The sequence below is a fragment of the Castor canadensis genome, chromosome 9, assembly GCF_047511655.1.
Source record: "Castor canadensis chromosome 9, mCasCan1.hap1v2, whole genome shotgun sequence".
In the NCBI taxonomy this organism is placed as follows: domain Eukaryota; kingdom Metazoa; phylum Chordata; class Mammalia; order Rodentia; family Castoridae; genus Castor; species Castor canadensis.
Window position 1 is genome coordinate 85844885 of NC_133394.1, and position 21015 is coordinate 85865899.

Genomic DNA, 21015 nt, shown 5'->3' on the forward strand with positions numbered 1-21015 from the left:
CAGTGTAAGGGAGGCAAGCATATTGAAAGTGCTGTATTCAAGGAGACAGAGTATCTACTATGAATCTAACACTGAGCTTGATGCTAAAGAAAATATAAAAAGAGGGTTCCTGTTCTCCAGGAGATCACCACAAACCAGTGACAAGGTCATGCTGTAATGAGTGCTACAACAGACCTCCTCTCCTTTATATTTGCTTGGTTCTTTATTGGTCACTAAATTCACCCATGGACTTGATCTCATTTAATGCTTTCAAGGAGTATGGAAGGTGGGTAGGTCAGAAACCATTTCCATTTTACAGATGAATAAATGGAAATTTAAATGTCTAGGTAAATTACTAAGACTGCACAGTTTCAGAAACCAGTACTTGAGCAAACATAACTCTTCTTTCAAATCTAATTCATGTCCCACGTCTTCACAGTGCTTCTCATGATGGAGAGAAAAGAAGTAATGTAACAAAATATGCTTTTTAAAAAATTTGGGGTGCCAGGCTTGGTGGTGCATGCTACAATCCCAACACTTGAGCTGAGGCAGGAGGATCACTAGTTTGAGGCAAGCCTAGGCCACATAGTAAGATCCTGCCTTAAAAAAAAAAAAAAAACTTTGCTGGCACATGCTATCAGGGTTTGCCCTACTACACAGCAAAGGTCTATCAAGCCAGCACTGACTGACAAAGGGACAAAAGCTCCCAGGAAACTTGAAGTGATGGACCAGCCTGGATGCAGGAAGACTAGAGAAGACTGCCAATCAGAAACAAGTCCAGGGCTGGTGGAGTGGCTCAAGCAGTAAGAGCACCTGCCTAGCAAGTGTGAGGCCCTGAGTTCAAACTCTCGTGCTACCAAAAAAAGGAAAGAAGCCCAAAACAAAAGAGAGCACACAAAAAGAGAAAGAGGGAGGAAGGTGAATGTACATGAAAGCTAAGTGCCATTTCCCAGAAGGCTATTTTCCATAATTCACTACCTCCATCATTTGCTTCCCTGTCTAGTGTGGCTAACAGGTACCGGTGTAAATATAGCACATCAACAATCCTGTTCCACCGTCTCACCACATGAGAAGCACCGGTTCCCCTGGAGACCTCTGCCATCTGAGGGGTGGGGCTAGAAATGATAGCACTCTGCAAAGATCAACAAGCAACTCCATCTGAATTGCCTCCCCAGCCAGCGAAGCTCAGTGCCTAACGCCGACTTTTCCTTTTCACACCATTGCTTTTAGGACCTTGAGTTGAAAATGCAAACTCAGGCAGCAACTGTCATTGTGACTCAACCTGAACATTTTCGTGCACCCCAAAACTCCAACTGGCAGACAGGCCTCTGTGATTGCTTCAGTGACTGCGGAGTCTGTAAGTGTGAGAAAAGTATCCTATGATTGACAATGACAAGGAGGTGAATTACGAATGTCCAAGTCTTCTCCCCATCCTCCTACAGTATTGTGCAATGTAACTTTGTAATTTATTACAGGCATCTTGCATGCAGACAATGGGATGTTTAACAAAAAAAAATCTGATACTGATTAGACATCAATATAAAAGATTAAATATCTCTGTACTGATTAGTAATTAATTCTTCTATAGCTCATTAAAGAACAGCCATCCCTGAAATAAGTTCTAGAGTTAGATAACAGTGAAAGAACTAATTGATTCTACAAGTCAATAGCTCTGATGTAATAATTATAAATTATTATATATTGAGAGAAATATTTCAAGTTTAACTTGATTTTTTAAAACATGAAGCCTTATTCTCCTGTCTCAAGTCTAAATAGTATTCCTAGACAAGGAAAAAAATACATTAGCCTTTAACTTATCAGTGAAATGAAACTTTGAACTGGATCAAGTTAATAATTACTTGGGTTTGTTTATTCACTCTTGTTGTCTTACTAGATAACGGGCTGAAGACACCCATCTCATTATACAGTTCCACATTGGCAAATCAAAGTGATCATATGAAAGTAAAATTCTCTAAACATTTAATCCTCCCACCCTTAGGATATTACCTAAATGAATGACTACCAAGTTCTAAGACAAGCTTAAGAGCTTCACAGCAGATGTTCTTACATGTAAATCTGACCAAATCATTCTTTCCTTTTAAAATACTTTGGTGGTTTTTCATGACTTTGCTGACAAGATTTGAACACTCAAGTTCTTTATCATCTGGTCCCCAACCTATGTTGCCCCCCAATGCCTGCTTCATCCCCATCACATCCTGGGGCTCTGGCCATACTGACTGAACCCTAGTCTTTGTAAGGTTGTGTCAACCCCTTTCTCTACCTTTAAATTCTCTAATCATCCTTTACCATTCCATTCAAGCAGCATTTCCTACTCAGGCCTGGAAGGCAACACTTTTTTGAGTGACCCCTTGGAGTCCTAAGCTGTTTTCCATGGAAGATCTCTTCCTATTACATTCCTACTAGACTTCAGTCAGGGCATTGTGAGGAGGATAATGTCTGAAACATGGCTAGGTTTTGGTAAATCAATGAATAAATGGAAAGACACTTCTGTGAAAACAATGGCATCCTTTCCAAGATGTGATTAGTCCTGAAATGATTTGGGAGTGGAGGAAGACAATGAGGCAAAGTCCATCAGAATCACTGAAGATGAACAGGGTATGTGCAAAGACAAGTGAGCTAACATTCAGCATGATGTGGGTAGAGTGGAGTAATTTATACCCTCACTTTCATGCATCCAGGTATCTGCGGCACGTTTTGTTTTATGTGCCTTGGGTGCCAGGTTGCTGCTGACATGAATGAATGCTGTCTGTGTGGACCAACTGTCGCCATGAGGACTCTCTACCGAACCAGATATGGCATCCCTGTAAGTCACTTATATCATGCAAATGTTAAAAAAAATTGTTGTAGACACAGAAGCCATTTGACGGCCTCCATCATCTGCATTTGATTGCTGAGAGTTGCTGGGCACATGCAGCTCTTTGTTCAGTTGTGGCTGTAGATCCTCTGCTTATGTGAAAACTTCTAGGTTTCTGTTGAAAACACTAGAGAACAAGTAACCCTTACTTTTGTAATGTGTATCACACAATGGAAGAGGATTCTTTAGGACCTACTGTGAGGGCTGGAGAAGTGGCTCAAGTGATAAAGCGCCCACCTAGCAAGCTTGAAGTCCTAAGTTCAAAACCCATACTGCCCAGACAGAAAAAAAAAGAAACTACTATGCCCTAAGCTCATTACATAATTACCTGACAATTCTCACACCAACCCCAGAAAGTGGGTTCAGTATCCAATTCCAACTGTCCATGCCTGTCCTCCCATTACACCTATTTCACTTCACTAGTAGGGAAGGGTAACAGTCAGGATTCTACAGAGAAACAACCAATGTGTGGATATGTGTGTTATGTATGTATACATGTGTTTATCTGTATGCTGTATATAAATATGTATATGTATATGTATATATATATATAAAGAAAGAAAAAGAGATGTCTCGATATATGTGTATGAATGGATGTGTGTATGTGGAGAGAGAGAGAGAAAAATTTATTTTAAGAAATTGGGCTGGGTACCACCTACTGAGAAGGCTGAGATCGCTGTTTGAGGCCAGCCATGACAGACACTTCACAAGACCCCATCTTCTAAATAATCAGAATGAAATAAACTGGAGGTGCAGCTCAAGTGGCAGAGTACCTGCCTAGCCAAGTGTAAGTCCCTGAGTTCAAACCCCACCCCCACCGGAAAAAAAAGAAAAAGAAATTGGGCTCTGCAGTTATGGTGGCTGGCAAGTCCCAGATTTGCAAAGTAGGCCAGCAGGCTAGAGACCCAGAGAAGAGCTGCAGCTCAAGTTCACAGACAGTTTACTGGCAGAACTCCTTGCTCAGAGATCAGTCTTGTTTTTATTAAGATATGAATGAGGCACACCACACTGTGAACCATAACCTGCTTACACAAAGTCTACTGTTTTAAATCTTGTCTAAAACCTACCTTCAAGAAACATCTACAGTAACATCAGACCAGATATCTGGGTACCACAGCACAGCCAAGTTGACACATAAAATTAACCATCACAGGAAAAAATGAATATGCAAGTTTTTCTAGGACCTTATTTTATTGCATTGAAATTATTTTTTCACTTAAAAAATAGATCTCAGTTTTTTGGGGTCAGGCACTGGTGGCTCACGTCTGTAATCCTAGATACTCAGGAGGCAGACATCAAGAGGATCAAGGTTCAAAGCCTGGGCAAATAGTTCAAGAGACCCTATCTCAAAAAAACCCACCACAAAAAGGACTGATGGAGTGGCTCAAGGTGTAGGCTCTGAGTACCACAAAATAGATATATATGTGTAGATATAGATAGATAGATGATATATCTGTTTAGATATACATATAAAAGCAAAATAGATATGTTTATTTTTTTTTAATTACAAAAATATTACACTAGAGGTAGATATAGCTACAGATATAGACCTACAGGGTTTTGGTTTTAGGGAGCGCTTCTGCTTGCTTTTATTTTTAAATGGGTTTACAATGTACTACGACTTTTTTCCACCCAATATATGGAAATTCATGTCAGTAATACTAATTTTTTTTGGGGGGTGCTGAGGTTTGAATTCAGGGCTTCATGCTTGTTAGGCAGACATACTGTAGATTAAGCCACTAATTCTTTTTAATGTCTGCATAGTGTTCCAACATGTAATTTACTTGACCACTTCCCTATTGATGAGAGGTTAGATATTGCTGCAATCTAAGTGGTTGCATATGTATAACTATGCATGCATGCTGTGTGTGCTGTGTGTTACATTAGATCACAGGATGTACATACACATTTTGAGAGATACCACCAACTATTCCTTCAAAAGACTATCAGTTTAAGCCAGGCATTGGTGCTCACATCTGTAATCCTAGCTACTAAGGAAGCAGAGATCAGCCCAGGCAAATAGTTTGAGAGACCCTATCTCCAAAAAAAAAGCCCATTACCAAAAAGGGCTTGGTGGAGTGGCCCTGAGTTCAAACCGCAGTACCACAAAAAAAACCCATCAATTTATAACTCATTAGCATTTTATATAAATGTACCAATATTGGATAATATAATTTTTTATTTTGTCAGAAAGGAAAAATGTTATTTCATCGTTGTTTTAGTTTAATTTTTATTAGTGAAATCGTGGAACGTTAGGGTTTGTTTTTTTTTTAAATTTCCTCTGCCAATTCCCTTTACACGTGCTTGGTTATTGTTGCATACCATACTGATTTGTGGGAAATTTTTCTTTTTTTTTTTTCAAATGAAGGAAGATTTTATTTCGGCTCATGGTTTCAGAGGTTTCAGTTCACGGTCAGTGAGCTCCATTGCATTTAGGTCTGGAGTGAGGCAGAGAATCATGGCAGGGACACAGGTGACCAAAGCTACTCGCCTCACTCATGGTGGCCAATATTGTTTCTCAAGATGAAACTTATCAAGATTTTTAAAGGTTTACTGCGTAATTTTTAGAATGTTCCTTAGAGGTTTGAAAAATTAACTGTCATCTGAAATTAAATTTCACCTGGCTTTAACAAAATTTTGGAAACTGAAAGGAAGAAGAAATGAAAGTATTTTAACGACATAACTTGAAGGTGGCTTACACCTATAGTCCCAGTCCTCGGGAGGCACAGGCAGAAAGATCACAAGTTCCAGGTCAGTTTGCACTTCAAGGAACCCTGTCTAAAACCAATTTTTTTGGTGGTACTGGAGTTTGAACTCAGGGCCTTGTGCTAGGCAACTAGGCAACTAGGAGGTGCTCTATCACTTGAGCCATTCCACCATTTTTAAATAATAAAAAAGATATTTTGTTTGAGATATATATATATATATTGTGAATAAAAATTTAAGGGTAATCACTAACCAGATCCAAATAAGTGGAAACATCTGAAAAGGAATCAGAGATCTATTAAGCAAAAAGAAAACACACAAACACACACACACACATACACACACACACACACACACACACACACTCTCAATGAATACTGCACAGAAACCCATGTCTACCCAAGGATGAGTGACCTTTTGTTCTTTTTCTCCATGTGCTTGTGCTGAAACAGGAGACCAGTGACAAGGGCTCCACTTACCTCCCACCTCTTCTCTCCTGGAGCCCTCTCATTGTATGTTGTGTCCTGAGGCAAAGTCACTAGCAGCAGCTCTGACCAGCTGCTCAGGGGCTCAGGCGTCCTGCAGCGACTTCCCTGTCTATCAGTCCTCTGCTGGTCCTCCTTTCTGAGCGTCCCATCACTGCATTTGGTTTCCAGTTCCTGGGCTCTGATTTGCATTCCCTATCACTGGAGTCCCCTCTGCTTTGTACACCCTAAAACCACTTGAAAATTCTGGCCCACTAAATACCACCATTCACTATTCTCTAATACAGTTTTCATTTTTTTTTTAATTTGAAGCAAATGGTTTTTAAAATGATCTAATTTTACAGGGTTTGTAAGGAAAATAGTAGTTCCCAGACTTCTTTCTCCTACCTCTCCTTTTGCAGAGCAGATTTTGGGTGTGTTTTCCTCCCAATCTTCAAATCACAGACTTTGTGTTGCTGCTTCTTGATTTCTCAGTTGGGGCATGATCTATTGATCCCCCACTATAGAAAATGAAAATTTAGTTCTATTTTTTTCCCATTCACCCACACACACATACCATCTTCCAACTCACTACTTCACATATAGTTTTATGTAATTTGGGTTAATTCCATATTCAATATTTAGTTACAATACACTTGCTTTATTCAACCTCAGTGTGGAGTAACTTACTTTCCTATTCAACTTTGTTCTTGGTGTTAGTGACTACTGGCTTCTTCATTAGTAGTTCTCCTCCATTTACTTATGAGTCCTTTAACCTCAACTTCTTTGCCAGTTTTCTAAATCTCCTCCGAGCATATTCCACACATCAGAGGCCCTATCACCTTCTCCTTCTCGGTGAAATTGCTCACTGACCCTTTGAGCTACTTGATTTGAACCAGTGGCTTCCTGAGACAGGGAAAGGTGTGGGTGAGGGAAAAAACAATTTTGAGATTCCACTTCCTGAAAGTCTTGATTCTACCTCATACTTGATAGTTTGGTTGGATATATTCTCAGAACTACAGAGCACAAGAAAACATTTTGCATCATGAAAAGAGGCAAGAGTTACATGGAAAAATCATTTAACATTTTCCTGAATTTATCCATCCAAACTGCTTCCAAAGAAACAGAAAACAATGCCTTCTGGTTTTCTTCAAGATACTTGAAAATTCACAAGTCTTACTTCCAGATAAGTGTACTTTTTCTGTGTGTGTGTGAGTGCATGTGTGTGTGTGAGTTTGTGTGTATGTTAGGGATCTCTCCCTGGGGGTGCGTGTGTGTGTTAGGGATCTCTCTCTGGGTGTGTGTGCATGCACACGTGTGTGTATGTGTGTGTGTGAGTGTGTGTGTGTGTGTGAGTGTGTGTGTGTGTGTGTGAGCGTCAGGGATCAAACCCAGGGCCTTGTGCATGCTAGGCAATCACTCTACCACTGACCAACTTCCCCAGCCCTTGATATTTAGGTAGCTGTAGCAGGGAGGAAGGCCAGAAAAGAACCAGACAGGCTGGTGTTCTGATGAGACAGGGGAAGGGGATGGCAAAGCAGAGAGATAAAACTTAAGGAATTAAAACATGAAGGTCACATAGCATTAGGGAGATGAAATAGCCAATGAAGTCACTTGCAGCCACATGTGGGCTGAGCTTTGCTTTTTGCTTCTGTAACCTGCTTGCAAGGGTATATAAGGGGAGACCCCTTTGCTCTTGGGGCTCTGCCTTTGGACGAGAGTCCGCTGGGTCTGTGCAGGCACAATAAACATTGCTTCCTGCTAATTGTCTCAAAGACTCTTATCTCAGCTCATAATTTCCCGCAACAGTAGTGTCTCACTATGTAAGTGATGTTGGCTTTGAACTTGCAATGTAGCCCAAGCTGGCGTTAAACTCTCGATCCTCCTCCCTCGCCCTCTCAAGTGCTGTGAGCATATTCCACATGTTTAAGTTTCATCTTAAAATGCAAATGTATTTTACATTTATATTTCTTTCACATCTTCAAACAGGGATCTATCTTTAATGACACCATGGTGACCTTTTGCTGCCCTGTGTGTTCTCTTTGTCAAATCAAGAGAGATATCAACAAGAGGAAAGCCATGAATGCTTTTTGAAAAGACGGGTGGTGAGTCAATACAAGCTTTCCTCCTGCAATCTATAGATTGTTAGAAGTATAAACAAGGACTTTGTAAGCTATTCGTTGTTTCGAATAATAGCGTAGTAATAACAATTCCTTACGTCTCCCCAGTGCTATCTTAATACAAGATTTTGATTTCTTCTTACGAAGAAGATAGTTCTATGATTTAAACCGTATTTTTAGTGAACAATGGGATAGTGAATTTTCTAAACTTCTCAGAATTGATTGTCTATTAATGAAGCACTTACCACTTATAAAATAACAGAATATACTAAATTACAAAAGATGTTGAAAATACAGTTTTTCACATTGGTACATGGAAGCAATGCTAGGAATCTCTATGTATAGCTATCCTTATCACAACTAGCAAAAATGCTTTGTCCTCCTTATTATACTATGTCTTCTCTTCAACAAAATTAGAGATAAGGGCAGAACAGGTTCTGCCTGGAAATGAGGGGATGGTGGGGAGGGAGGTGGTGGGGAGGAGGGGGAGGAAGGTGGTGGGGAGGAGGGGGGAGCAATGACCCAAACAATGTACACACATATGAATAAACGAATATAAATTAAAAAAAAAAAAGAAAATACAGTTGCTGTTAAGACAAACAACTTGACAAACAAAAGAAAACAACAACAACAAACTGCTACTTGAATCTTTGCTCCCATTTCCTGCATGGGGAACAGGAAATGTTTCTCTCTTTTTCTCCACGCCCCTCCCCCCTTGTCTATACTTTATTCTTTTACACTAAAATAAATTCTTGCTAAAACTTCAACAACAAAGCAGAGTGCTTGCCTAGCATGCAGAAGGCGCTGAGTTCAATCCTTAGCACTAAAAAAGAACAGACAAAAACAACAAAAAAAGCCACAAACACAAATATATGCCTTTCTAATAAATGAATATATATACCTTCTAAAAATACATCAATTTAGAAATAAATGTATAAACCCCTAAACAAATTATGTTTATTAAAAAAGTACAAAAAGAACATCTTCTTGAAGTGATCTTTGAAAAGGGTGAATATAGGACTTACAATATTTGGGAATGTTATATAAAATTTCACAACCTGAAATTCAATCAGGTTATTTTAAACTCATCTTTCCCAGGAGTAGCTACTGCAAATGTAGTTAAGTAGAAATCAGCACAAATTTATCAGTCATCTCTGTAGAATATCTCTCGAGTATGGGAAGAAAACATTAATTTTTCCATTCTTTGTAATACCTCACTTCCTGTCTGAAATGAGTGGGAACTCTGTGTAGGTGAACAAAAATAACTCTTGTGAAATATGGAAAAAACTGTTCACTTACTTAGCAAATAATGTGTCAAGTATCTAGTACCACGTAAAATATTTCTGGGTGTCATGGGGACAAAAATAAACTAGCCCCTCTGTCATATATGTTATGTACATGGGCCAGAGGCATGGCTCAAGAGGTAGAGCTCTTGCTTAGCAACCATAGGCACTGAGTTCGAACCCAAAGGGCACCAAAAAATTATCTTACAAAGAAGTGATTACACAAGGCCCTAAATAAAATGCAGAGTTTGATGAGTGCCTTTAGACAGAGAGTGATTCCATGCTCAGAGGAGGAAAAGATCACACTTGTGAGATGAAGGAGTAAAAGTTTCTTGACAGAAGTGTTCTGTTTTGTTTTTAAATTCTAAAGAGGAAGTGTGTTATCGGTTCACAACAAGAAATAGAAGGCACTGAGATTGTGAAAACATTTAATGAAGACTGATTGCAGAGGAGTGGGTGGAGGAAAATGATAAGGATGATGTGACCACCTGGCCAGCAACAACCTACCTGTTACCACCCCTGGGCCCCAACTAGAAGAGGGACAGGAAAGAGCTGTGGGAAGAATAATGCCCTGAGAGGAACGATATCTTAGCAATAGAGAAATAGAATAACCTGAGGTAACCCAGCAGGATGGGATCAAGTTAAAAGCACACTGCTTCACTTTCTCCTGTCCTCTGGGCTTCCCATTGGTTCAACCCTCCAGAAAGCCAGAGGACAGGAAAGTATGGCTGTGGTCCACAGGTCACCCTGCCAGGTCATGAAGCAGGGGGTTTAGAATGGAAGGGGATCAGAGGGGTCAAACAGAAGCTCATTGACATAAGATGTGACTCAAATGAGCCGAGTGGGTGCTTCCAATCAACACAACACCAGTGAAACTGAAGAGACAAAAAAGAACAATGGGGAAACATCTTCATAAGCTTAGTTCCCAGTGAAGAACTGAGGGACAAAGAGCAAACAATAAGCACATGATTTCCCCAGCACCACTAAAAAGGAAAATAAAATAAAATAGATTGAGACAACAGGACATAGGAACCAAGTGAAAAAAGCTCCTCCCACCAAAACAGGAAAAGTCTGAGTAACAAAAATAATGTAGCATTTAATTACAACCAATATTATCATATTATCAAAAGTTAAAAATGTGAGCGGAGCACGGGTGGCTCAAGCCTGTAATCCTAGCCACACAGGAGGCAGAGATCAGGAAGATCACAGTCGGAAACCTGCCCAGACAAATAGTTCTCAAGACCCTATCTCGAAAAAACTCCTCACAAAAAAAGGGCTGGCGGAGTGGCTTACGGTGTAGGTCCAGACTGCAAGCCCCAATACTGGGAAAAAAAAAAAAAAGAGTGCCTACCTTCAAACCCCAGTGCTGCAAAAAAAAAAAGGATTGAGAAAATTCCAAACTATTCTTTGTGCGCCTCTTCTAGGTAAAAAGCTCGTACAGAAGAAGCTAAAACCCGCAGACATCTCTCCAGCCGCAGTACTTCCCTGAAAGGTGATGGATATGTTTAATTACGAGACGATGAAATAAGAAAAACCTAAATTTGGATTTAAACGCATGTTGTTCCTGAGCTCCTTGCTCCTCGCCCCTTAGTTGCTTCTTATCACCATATTAGCATATTTTCTGACTTACAATTTTTTACATTACATTTAAAATAAAATTTTACCAACCAAGATCTTTTGTTGTGTTTCGCTTTGTGTGTGTGGTGCTGAAAATGGAACCCAGGACCTCGCACATAGGAAGCAGGTGCTCTACTGTGGAGCTACATCCGCCCAGCTCCTTCCAAGACTCTTTATGCTGCTTTGCGCTCACTAAAATGCCTTCATGAGCAACGTAGTAATGTATGCCACAAACTTTTTGTCTACACTCTGGATAAAAGCACTTCTCAGAATTTATTCAAAAGATATCTTTGAAAAAGTATTTATTATTGTTAAAACAAATAAAATGCTTTTTTTAAATTTTTATTTTATTCATATGTGCATACAATGTTTGGGTCATTTCTCCCCCCTTCCCCCCTCCCTCTCTTACCCCCCCTTACCCCTCACTACCTGGCAGAAACTATTTTGCCCTTCTCTCTAATTTTGTTGGAGAGAGTATAAGCAATAATAGGAAGGAACAAGGGTTTTTGCCAGTTGGGATAAGGAGAGCTATACAGGGAGTTGACTCTCATTGATTTCCTGTGCATGTGTGTTACCTTCTAGGTTAATTCTTCTCAAACTAACCTTTTCTTTACTTCCTGGTCCCCTTCTCCTATTGGCCTCAGTTGCTTTAAAGTATATGCTTTAGTTTCTCTGCATTGAGGGCAACAAATGCTATCCAGTTTTTTGGGTGTCTTACCTGTCCTCATACCTCCCTTGTGTGCTCTCGCTTTTATCATGTGATCAAAGTCCAATCACCTTGTTGTGTTTGCCCTTGATCTAATGTCCACATATGAGGGAGAACATACGATTTTTGGTCTTTTGGGCCAGGCTAACCTCACTCAGAATGATGTTCTCCAATTCCATCCATTTACCTGCAAATAACATTTCGTTCTTCTTCATGGCTGCCTTCCATTGTGTATAGATACCACATTTTCTTGATCCATTCGTCAGTGGTGGGGCATCTTGGCTGTTTCCATAACTTGGCTATTGTGAATAGTGCCGCAATAAACATGGGTGTGCAGGTGCCTCTGGAGTAACATGTGTCATATTATTTGGGTATATCCCCAGGAGTGTTATTGCTGGATCATATGGTAGATCAATGTTTAGATTTTTAAGAAGCCTCCAAATTTTTTTCCAGAGTGGTTGTACTAGTTTACATTCCCACCAGCAGTGTACAAGGGTTCCTTTTTCCCCACATCCTGGCCAGTACCTGTTGTTAGTGGTGTTGCTAATGATGGCTATTCTAACAGGGGTGAGGTAGAATCTTAGTGTGGTTTTAATTTGCATTTCCTTTATTGCTAGAGATGGTGAGCATTTTTTCATATGTTTTTTGGCCATTTGAATTTCTTCCTTTGAGAAAGTTCTGTTTAGTTCACTTGCCCATTTCTTTATTGGTTCATTTGTTTTGGGAGAATTCCGTTTTTTAAGTTCCCTATATATTCTGGTTATCAGTCCTTTGTCTGATGCATAGCTGGCAAATATTTTCTCCCACTCTGTGGGTGGTCTCTTCAGTTTAGAGACCATTTCTTTTGTTGAGCAGAAGCTTTTTAGTTTTATGAAGTCCCATTTATCTATGCTATCTCTTAGTTGCTGTGCTGCTGGGGTTCCATTGAGAAAGTTCTTGCCTATACCTATTAACTCCAGAGTATTTCCTACTCTTTCCTGTACCAACTTTAGAATTTGTAGTCTGATATTAAGATCCTTGATCCATTTTGAGTTAATATTGGTATAGGGTGATATACATGGATCTAGTTTCAGTTTTTTGCAGACTGCTAACCAGTTTTCCCAGCAGGTTTTGTTGAAGAGGCTGCTATTTCTCCATCATATATTTTTAGCTCCTTTGTCAAAGAGAGGTTGGTTATAGTTGTGTGGCTTCATATCTGGGTCCTCTATTCTGTTCCACTGGTCTTCATGTCTGTTTTTGTGCCAGTACCATGCTGTTTTATCGTTATAGCTTTGTAATATAGTTTGAAGTCAGGTATTGTGATACCTCCAGTATTGTTCTTTTGACTGAGTATTGCCTTGGCTATTCGTAGCCTCTTGTGTTTCCATATAAATTTAACAGATTTTTCAATCTCTTTAATGAATGTCATTGGTATTTTGATGGGAATTGCATTAAACATGTAGATTATAAAATGCTTTTGTCATTGGTTAATTTCAAGGGTCAGTCTCATTATTTTGTTCTTATAGTTTCTTTTTTTGCAGCAGTGGGACTTGAACTCAGGGCCTCATGCTTGCTAGGCGGGCTCTTTACCATTGAGCCACTCCACCAGCCAAAGTTTGATTTCTTATCAGACTTTGGTCCACAGCAACTCAGTTCTTTCACCCAAGAACTTTAGGGATGGGGAGAATCTACAGATTCTCAGAGAGTTACGGTATTTGGGTTAACACTTTGGCTCCTTTTCATGTTATCTGTGATTAATGCTGACAAGGCAAGGCTTTATGCAAAGAACACCCTATTCCTTGCTTCCCACCTAAATTTGTATTGATTTTTCTTTCCTTTTTTAAAATTTTTTTTAAAGACAGGGTCTTTCTATGTAGCCCAGGCTGGCCTGAAACTTGCAATCCTCCTGCCACTGTTTCCTGAGTGTTGAAAATACAGATGTGTACCACCACTCCCGGCTTCTTTTCTTTTTAAATATGAGGTAGCAGAGCAAGTAATAAAAATGATATTATCAAATTCAATATGACTTGACTTTGGTTGAATAATGATGGCTTAAATGTGTGACACAATTTTTAAACATTTTTTACCCTATTTGATTCATCTGCCTTATGAAAATCTCACTTTCTGATTTCCCCTAGTCCTCCTACACAACTGATTCAATTTCATTTGATGGGGCAAGGGGCGGGAGAGGCAAAACTATGTACCTTATGTATTGATTGTAAAATTTCAGAGAGATAGGACATCAAAGGACTGGGAGCATAGCTTGAGAGATAGAGCACTTGTCTAGCAAGTACCAGGCCCAGGGTTCAATCCCCAGTACTGCAAAAATAAATAAATAAATAGTAAATAAATTAGAAGTGGAAACACCTGGAACTTGGTAGGCACAAACTGGAGCCCTCTGCCCCTTTCTTTCCTGCTGGCCTCTACCCTGCGTCCTCTCCTTCCACACCTCCACTTCTTCAATAAGGTTACCTACTCCCATGGCTTCAACTGCCTCCTATGTGCTGAGGAGGATTCCAAACCTGTTCTTCCTAAAACATGGGAACACAGGTGGCAGAACAGCATCTTGCCTGCTGAGGGGCCCAAAGTTGCTGTTAGCCCCAGAAGTAAAAATGTAATTTTTTTAAAATATATTTGAAATATAAATAAATAAATAAGTTTTAAAATAAAACAGATTTTACTAACAAGATTCTGTTGTTTTGTTTTTAGAACTTTAGCTATCAAAATGGGCAAGATTTTCCTTGATTGTATCAATGGTACCCATCTGTTTCTTTTTTTTTAATGTTATTGTTAGATTTCCTTTTAATTATTATTATTATTGTGCTGAGTGGGGGTATGTTTGAGTATTTACAAAGACTCTTATAATATATCAGATATATCATACTTGAATTCACCCCCTCCACTTCTTTCCCCAACCCCGCCTCCCCTGATTCCTGGATCAATTTCAACAGGTGTCATTTTTGCATTTACATACATGTGTACACATTGTTCACACCATATTCATCCTCCTAACCCTTTTCCCCTCAACACCCTCCCCCCACCTCCAGGCAGAACATGTTCTGCCCTCCTGTTCTCCTATTTTGTAGAAGAAAATACATAAAAGATAGTAAGAAAGCATGGCGTTTTGCTAGTTTGAGATAGATAGCTATACAGAGAGATTGCTAGCATTGCTTCCATGCACTTGTGTATTGCAACCCACAACAATTCATCTCTATCAGATCTCTTCACTACTTCCTAGTCCCCTTCCCATAGTGGCCTCTGCCAGTTTAAGATTACTTTATTTGCTCCTCTACAGTGAGCACATCAACCACATTCAAGTTTTTAGTTTCCTTCCCTTGCCCTGTCCCTCCCATATATGGCCTCCCCTTAGGATGACCCATGTCCCATAATATTACTGCATTTGTTTTAGGTCTATAATCTGCATATGAGGGAGAACATGCTACTTTTGGCCTTCTGAGCCTGGCTAACTTTGTAGTAACCTGACTCACATTCCTTCAGGCATATCCCTAGGAGTGGTATTGATGGATCATATGGCAGATCTATGTTTAGTTTTTTAAGGAGCCTCCATATTGTTTTCCACAGTGGTTGTACTAGCTTACCTTCCCACCAGCAGTGCATGAGGGTTCCTTTTCCCAACATCCCCACCAACATTTGTCTTTGTGTTCTTGATGGTAGTTATTCTAAGAGGAGTGAGGTGGAATCTTAGTGTGGTTTTGATTTGCATTTCCTTTATGGCCAGGGATGGTGAATGTTTTTTTCATGTGTTTTTTAGCCATTTGGACTTTTGCCATTGAAAAAGTTCTGTTTAGTTCAGTTGCCTACTTCTTTTTTTGGTCATTAATTTTGAGGGAGTTCAGTTTTTTGAGCTCCCTGTATATCCTGGTTATCAATCCTTTGATGTATAGCTGGCAAATATTTTCTCCCACTCTGTGGGTGGGCTCTTCAGTTTAGAGACCATTTCTTTTGTTGCACAGGAGCTTTTTTTTTTTTATTGTTCATATGTACATACAAGGCTTGGGTCATTTCTCCCCACTGCCCCCACCCCCTCCCTTACCACCCAGTCTGCCCCCTTCTTCTCCCCCCACCCCCTCAATACCCAGCAGAAACTATTTTGCCCTTATCTCTATTTTTGTTGAAGAGAGAGTATAAGCCATAATAGGAAGGAACAAGGGTTTTTGCTAGTTGAGATAAGGATAGCTATACAGGGAGTTGACTCACATTAATTTCTGCACAGAAGCTTTTTCATTTCATGTAGTCCCATTTGTCCATCCTTTCTCTTAGTTGTTGAGCCGCTTGAGTTCTACTGAGGAAGTCCTTCCTATGCTTACTGCTTCCAGAGTATTCCTTGTTCTTTCCTTTACTAACTTCAAGGTTTCAGGTCTGATATTAAGGTCCTTGATCCATTTTGAGTTGACACTTGTACAGGGTGATAAACATGGATCTAGTTTCAGTTTTCTGCAGGCAGATAATCAATTTTCCCAGCAACATTTGTTGAAGAGGCTGTCTTTTCTCCATCGAATGTTTTTTGGCAACTTAGTAAAAAATTTGGTGAGCTTAGCTGCATGGATTCATTTTCGGGTCCTCTTCTGTTCACTGGTTTTCATATCTGTTTTTGTGCCAGTACCATGCTGTTTTTATTGCTATGGCTTTGTAGTGTAAAGTAGGGTATTGTGATACCTCCAGCATTGCTTTTTTGCTCAATATTGCCTTAGCTATTCATGGTCTTTTGTGTTTTCAAATGAACTTTAGGATAGATTTTTCAATCTCTGTGATGAATATCATTGGGATTTTGATGGGAATTGTGTTGCACATATAGATTGCTTTTGGTAGTATAGCCATTTTTACTATGTTTATTTTACTAATCCATGAGCACTGGAGATCTCTCCATCTTCTATAGTCTTCTTCCATTTATTTCTTCAATAGTTTGTAGTTCTCCTTGTAGAGGTCATTTACATCCTTTGTTAAGTTTATTCCTAACTATTTGATTTTTTTGAGGCTATTGTAAATGGAATTATTTTCTTATATTCTTTCTCAATCTGCTCATTGTTGGTGTATAGAGAGGCTACTGATTTTTGTAAGTTGATTTTGTATACTGCTACTTATTTCTTCTATGACCCACTAATTATTGAGCAACCTCCAATTGTTTGCATAATTTTTGCTGCTGCTTTTGTTGTTGAGTTCTAGTTTTAGTGCACTGTTATCAGATAATATACAGGGGGTTATTTCAATTTTCTTATATTTGTTGAGACTTGCTTTGTGCCCTAAGCTATGGTATATTTTGGAGAAAGTTCCATGGGTGAGAAGAATGTATATTGTGCTGTTGCAGGGTGAAATATTCTGTAGACATCTGTTAGGTCCATTTGATCTATGGTGTCATTTAGTTCTAGAATTTCTTTGTCATTTTTTTTTGTCTGGATGACCTATCTATTTGTGATAGAGGGATATTAAAGTCTCCCACTACCACTGTGTTGGAGTCTATATGTGGTTTTACGTCCTTGAGTGTATGTTCAATGACGTTGGGTGCACTGACATTGGGTGCATATGAGTTGATGATTGTTATTTCCTCTTGATTTATTGCTCCTTTGATTAGTATGAAGTGACCTTCTTTGTCTCGTTTGACTTATGTAAGTTTGAAGTCTACTTTCTCTGTTATAAGTATTGCTACTCCTGCCTATATTCGGGGGCCATTAGCTTAATAAATCTTCTTCTAGCCTTTCACCCTAAGCTGGCATTTATATCTGTTAATAAGGTGGGTCTCTTGTAAACAGTAGATTGCAGAATCTTCCTTTTTAATCCAGTTTGCCAAACACTGTCTTCTGATGGGGGAGTTAAGTCCATTAACACTCAGTGTTAGTATTCACAGGTATGTGGTGATCCCTGTCATTGTTGTCTAAGGGTTTGACTGTGTGCAGCCAATTCAATGCTACTCTTTGATTACTTGTCTTTTCTTCTCCTGCAGTTTAACACTTCCAGTCCTCTTGTGGTTTTGTTTGCTTTCATTTCTGTATGCAGAATTCCTTGCAGAATCTTCTGTAGTGGTGACTTGGTTATCATACATTGTTTTAGTTTCTGTTTATCATGGAAGATTTTTATTCCTCCATCAATTTTGAATGATAGTTTTGCTGGATAGAGTATCCTAGGGCTGAAATTGTTTTCTTTCAGTGTTCAAAGTACCTCATTCCATCCCTTTCTTGCTTTTAGGGTTTCTATTGAGAAATCTGCTGTTATTTGATGGGTTTACCTTTATATGTTATTTGTTTTTTCTCTCTTACAGCTGACAATATTCTTTCTGTCTTCTCTGTGCTGCATTTTTTTTTTTGTGGTACTGGGGCTTGAACTCAGGGCCTTCTCCTTGAGCTACTCTACCAGCCCTTTTTTGTGAAGGGTTTTTTGAGATAGGTTCTCGTGAACTATTTGCCCAGGCTGGCTTCAAACCACAATCCTCCTGATGTCTGCCTCCTGAGTAGCTAGGATTACAGGTGTGAACCACCTGCACCCAGCTGCGTTAGTTGTTTTAATAATAATATGCTTCAGAGACAGAGAGATTCTATTTTGGTCAAGTCTGTTTGGTGTCCTGGAGGCTTCCTGTACCTGAATGGCAACCTGAATATACTACATATCCCTTTGGCTTGCACCAATCCCATGATTCTCAGGTTTGGTCTTTTGATGGAGTTGCTGAGTTCTTGCATATTCCTTTCACAGCTCTGGAGTTGTTTGACTAAGTGTTCTTCTGTTTTTTCTTTAATTTCTATTTTATCTTTGAGCCCTGAGATTCTGTCTTCCACTTGTTGTAGTCTCCAGAAGTGGCCTTTCACTGTATTTTTTATTTCATTAAAGGGACTTTTTATTTCCAGGATTTCTGTTTGATTCTTTTTTCTGAGGTTTCCCATATCTTCATTCAACTCCACTTTCTCTCTTTCCTTTTTTTTTTACATAGCACAACTTACATATTTCAAATGAACAAAAATTAGTATTTAAGATAAATTTACAGTATCTTAAGATAAATTGCCATTGACTGGGAGCTTCTCTTATGTATGTCTTGAGTCTACAGACATACCTAGAAAATGGACTACTGTGGAAATTGAAGACTGGTAAATGGAACAGAGGCTTGGGCTCTGAGTAATTGCTGTTAACACTGTCCTTTGGGTGGCTGAGAGAGTTTCACGTTCTCTTTAGACATCACCAAGCACCAAAGCTCCCGCAGGAAAACTTTGATGCTATATGAATTCTGCCACTTGGCTAGCACTGATATAGCTCTTGGGTCCACCACTCCGCTAGAATTATTAACTCCATTCATATCAGTTTTCATTACAAATCTTACCAAGGGGGGTGTAAGATTGGATATTTAGGTCCACATTCTATTTTAAGGTTGCATATTCAGTTTTCATAAATTGTTCTTGGAGCCCCAATTATCATCCCTGTCCATCTTGTAAGTGCCATGTCTCCATCATCTTCTAGATCCCAGCTAACTGTGCCATCTCCTACTCCTTTCTGGCTTTCAAGTTCTTCCAACAGTTGGAAATTGCAAGGGACTTTTATTCCTATACCTGTGGTGGATGCCATCTTGCATCACTGTCCCTTGAAATAATCTCCTCTTTCATATTTTGTGTTGTCTCCTTAATTTCATATATCTCTCTTTTTTTTCATAGTCTCCTTTGTTTCACTTTGGTGTTTGTTGAAGTCCTCTCTGAATTCACTTAGTTGTTTCTGTGTCTTCTCAAGTTTTTTATTTGTGGTGTCTTGATATTTCTTGAGTTCATCCTGCCCCTTCTATTTAATCATGTCTTGTAGCTTCTCCATGAGTTTCTCAGTGATCTCTTCCATGATTTCCTCTTTGAGAGATTTTTTTGTGGACATCATTGAGCTCATTGGTGATATTTATTATTGTTCTGTTGGGGTCAGGAATTGGGTATACATTTTCTTTATAAATCCTCTCTTGCATTGTTCTTTTGAGGAGTGGAGTTTCCTTGCCTTCTTCTCCCCATGCTTCTAATTGGTGCTGTGCAACTATGATTTTGATTGGCTAGTTGGTGATTTTAATTGCCTATTTTCTTTCCCTTGATTTAATTTTTGTGTTGTGACTGGCTTAGTCATTAGCTAGGTTGATGTGCTTTCTGTCATCAACCTCTTTCTGTCCCTGGCCTAGAAGAATAAATTAGCAATAACAGGTAAAAACAGTGAGAGATTGCATGTGGTATGTGTCCAGGTAAAAATAGCAAGAGATTGCATGTGGTATGTGTCACTCACTTGTTGGGTCTGCAGATTTACATAGGCAGCTTTGAAACTGGCCAGCAGGGGGAAATGGCAGGTGGTTTTTCTCAAGACAAACACTTACTGGGACTAGGTTCAGCCCATCAGGGCATAGGTAGGCTTTCCACAGGTTAGGGGTCCAGTATGTCACAGGATTTTGTTCTTTTTGATGCTCTATCTTCTGCTTCTTGGAAAAAAAAGAAGAAAGAAAAGAAAGAGCAAGAGAGCAAGAGAGAGAGAGAGAGAGAGAGAGAGAGAGAGAGAGAGAGAGAGAGAGAGAGAGAGAGAGAAGAAAGAAAGAAAGAAAGAAAGAAAGAAAGAAAGAAAGAAAAGGGAGAGATGGATGGCCAGGGGCTTTTTCCCAGGGAAAGAAAAGAGAGAGCAAGAGTGAGAGAAGAGAGAGAAGGAAAGAAAGAAAGGAAGAGAAGAAGAAAGAAAGAGAAAAAGAAGAAAGGAGGAGAGATGGCCAGGGGGCTTTTACCCAGGGCAGGTATGCCCTAGTGCTATGCCACGCTGGGATTTCCCTGACTGTTAGGTGCAATTAAAAGCTGTTTCAAGGATCAACCCTTGAAATTTATGTTTGCCCAGGATATTGGCAGTTATTAAGTTGTCTAGACACAATCAGAATTACCCAAGTGTAGCTCCCACATCTTCAAGTGGGTTTTGAAATCATGGAGCTCAGGAATTCTGATTCCCTAAACTTTCTGCCATCTTGGATCTCCTCTCCCATCCGTTTTCTTGTGCAAATACAATTCTGAATAACTACTCAGAACTCACCTTTCAGTTCACAGGCTCTGCTGGCAGGGTTGGACTTTTTATTTGTTTGTTTCATTTTGTTTTGTTAACAAGGTAGTTAACCTGCAGTGATGTTCAAGATCAGATCATGCTCCTGGCTGACACATGTAGGCAGCAAAAATTGCAGTAGCACACTGGGGTGAGTTGTGAGTGCTGCATAAAACAGCCAGCCTTACTTGCAGGCCTGCGGTCCTGGCCTGTGCTCTCGTGCAAGAGAGCAAGGGCGTTCAAGAGCACACAT

General features: G+C 39.5%; 1 protein-coding gene and 1 pseudogene across 3 annotated transcripts in view; one reads left to right on the forward strand and one right to left on the reverse strand.

Moving 5' to 3' along the window:
• The window catches only part of Plac8 (placenta associated 8), a 39713-nt gene that overhangs the window by 9511 nt on the left and 9187 nt on the right, over nt 1-21015 (forward strand). For 2 of the 3 annotated variants that reach the window (XM_020167160.2, XM_020167161.2), the window contains exons 2-5: nt 1210-1336; nt 2679-2803; nt 8014-8129; nt 10852-11098. In XM_020167160.2, the coding sequence (XP_020022749.1) occupies nt 1225-1336; nt 2679-2803; nt 8014-8118 (342 nt within the window). In that variant the 5' untranslated portion in view covers nt 1210-1224 and the 3' untranslated portion in view covers nt 8119-8129; nt 10852-11098. Of the gene's footprint in view, nt 1-1209; nt 1337-2678; nt 2804-8013; nt 8130-10851; nt 11099-21015 lie in introns of those variants that run through there. The other variant, XM_074041873.1, reaches the window with a different exon arrangement.
• On the reverse strand, nt 16283-20263 carry LOC109688658 (ubiquitin-conjugating enzyme E2 variant 1 pseudogene; annotated as a pseudogene).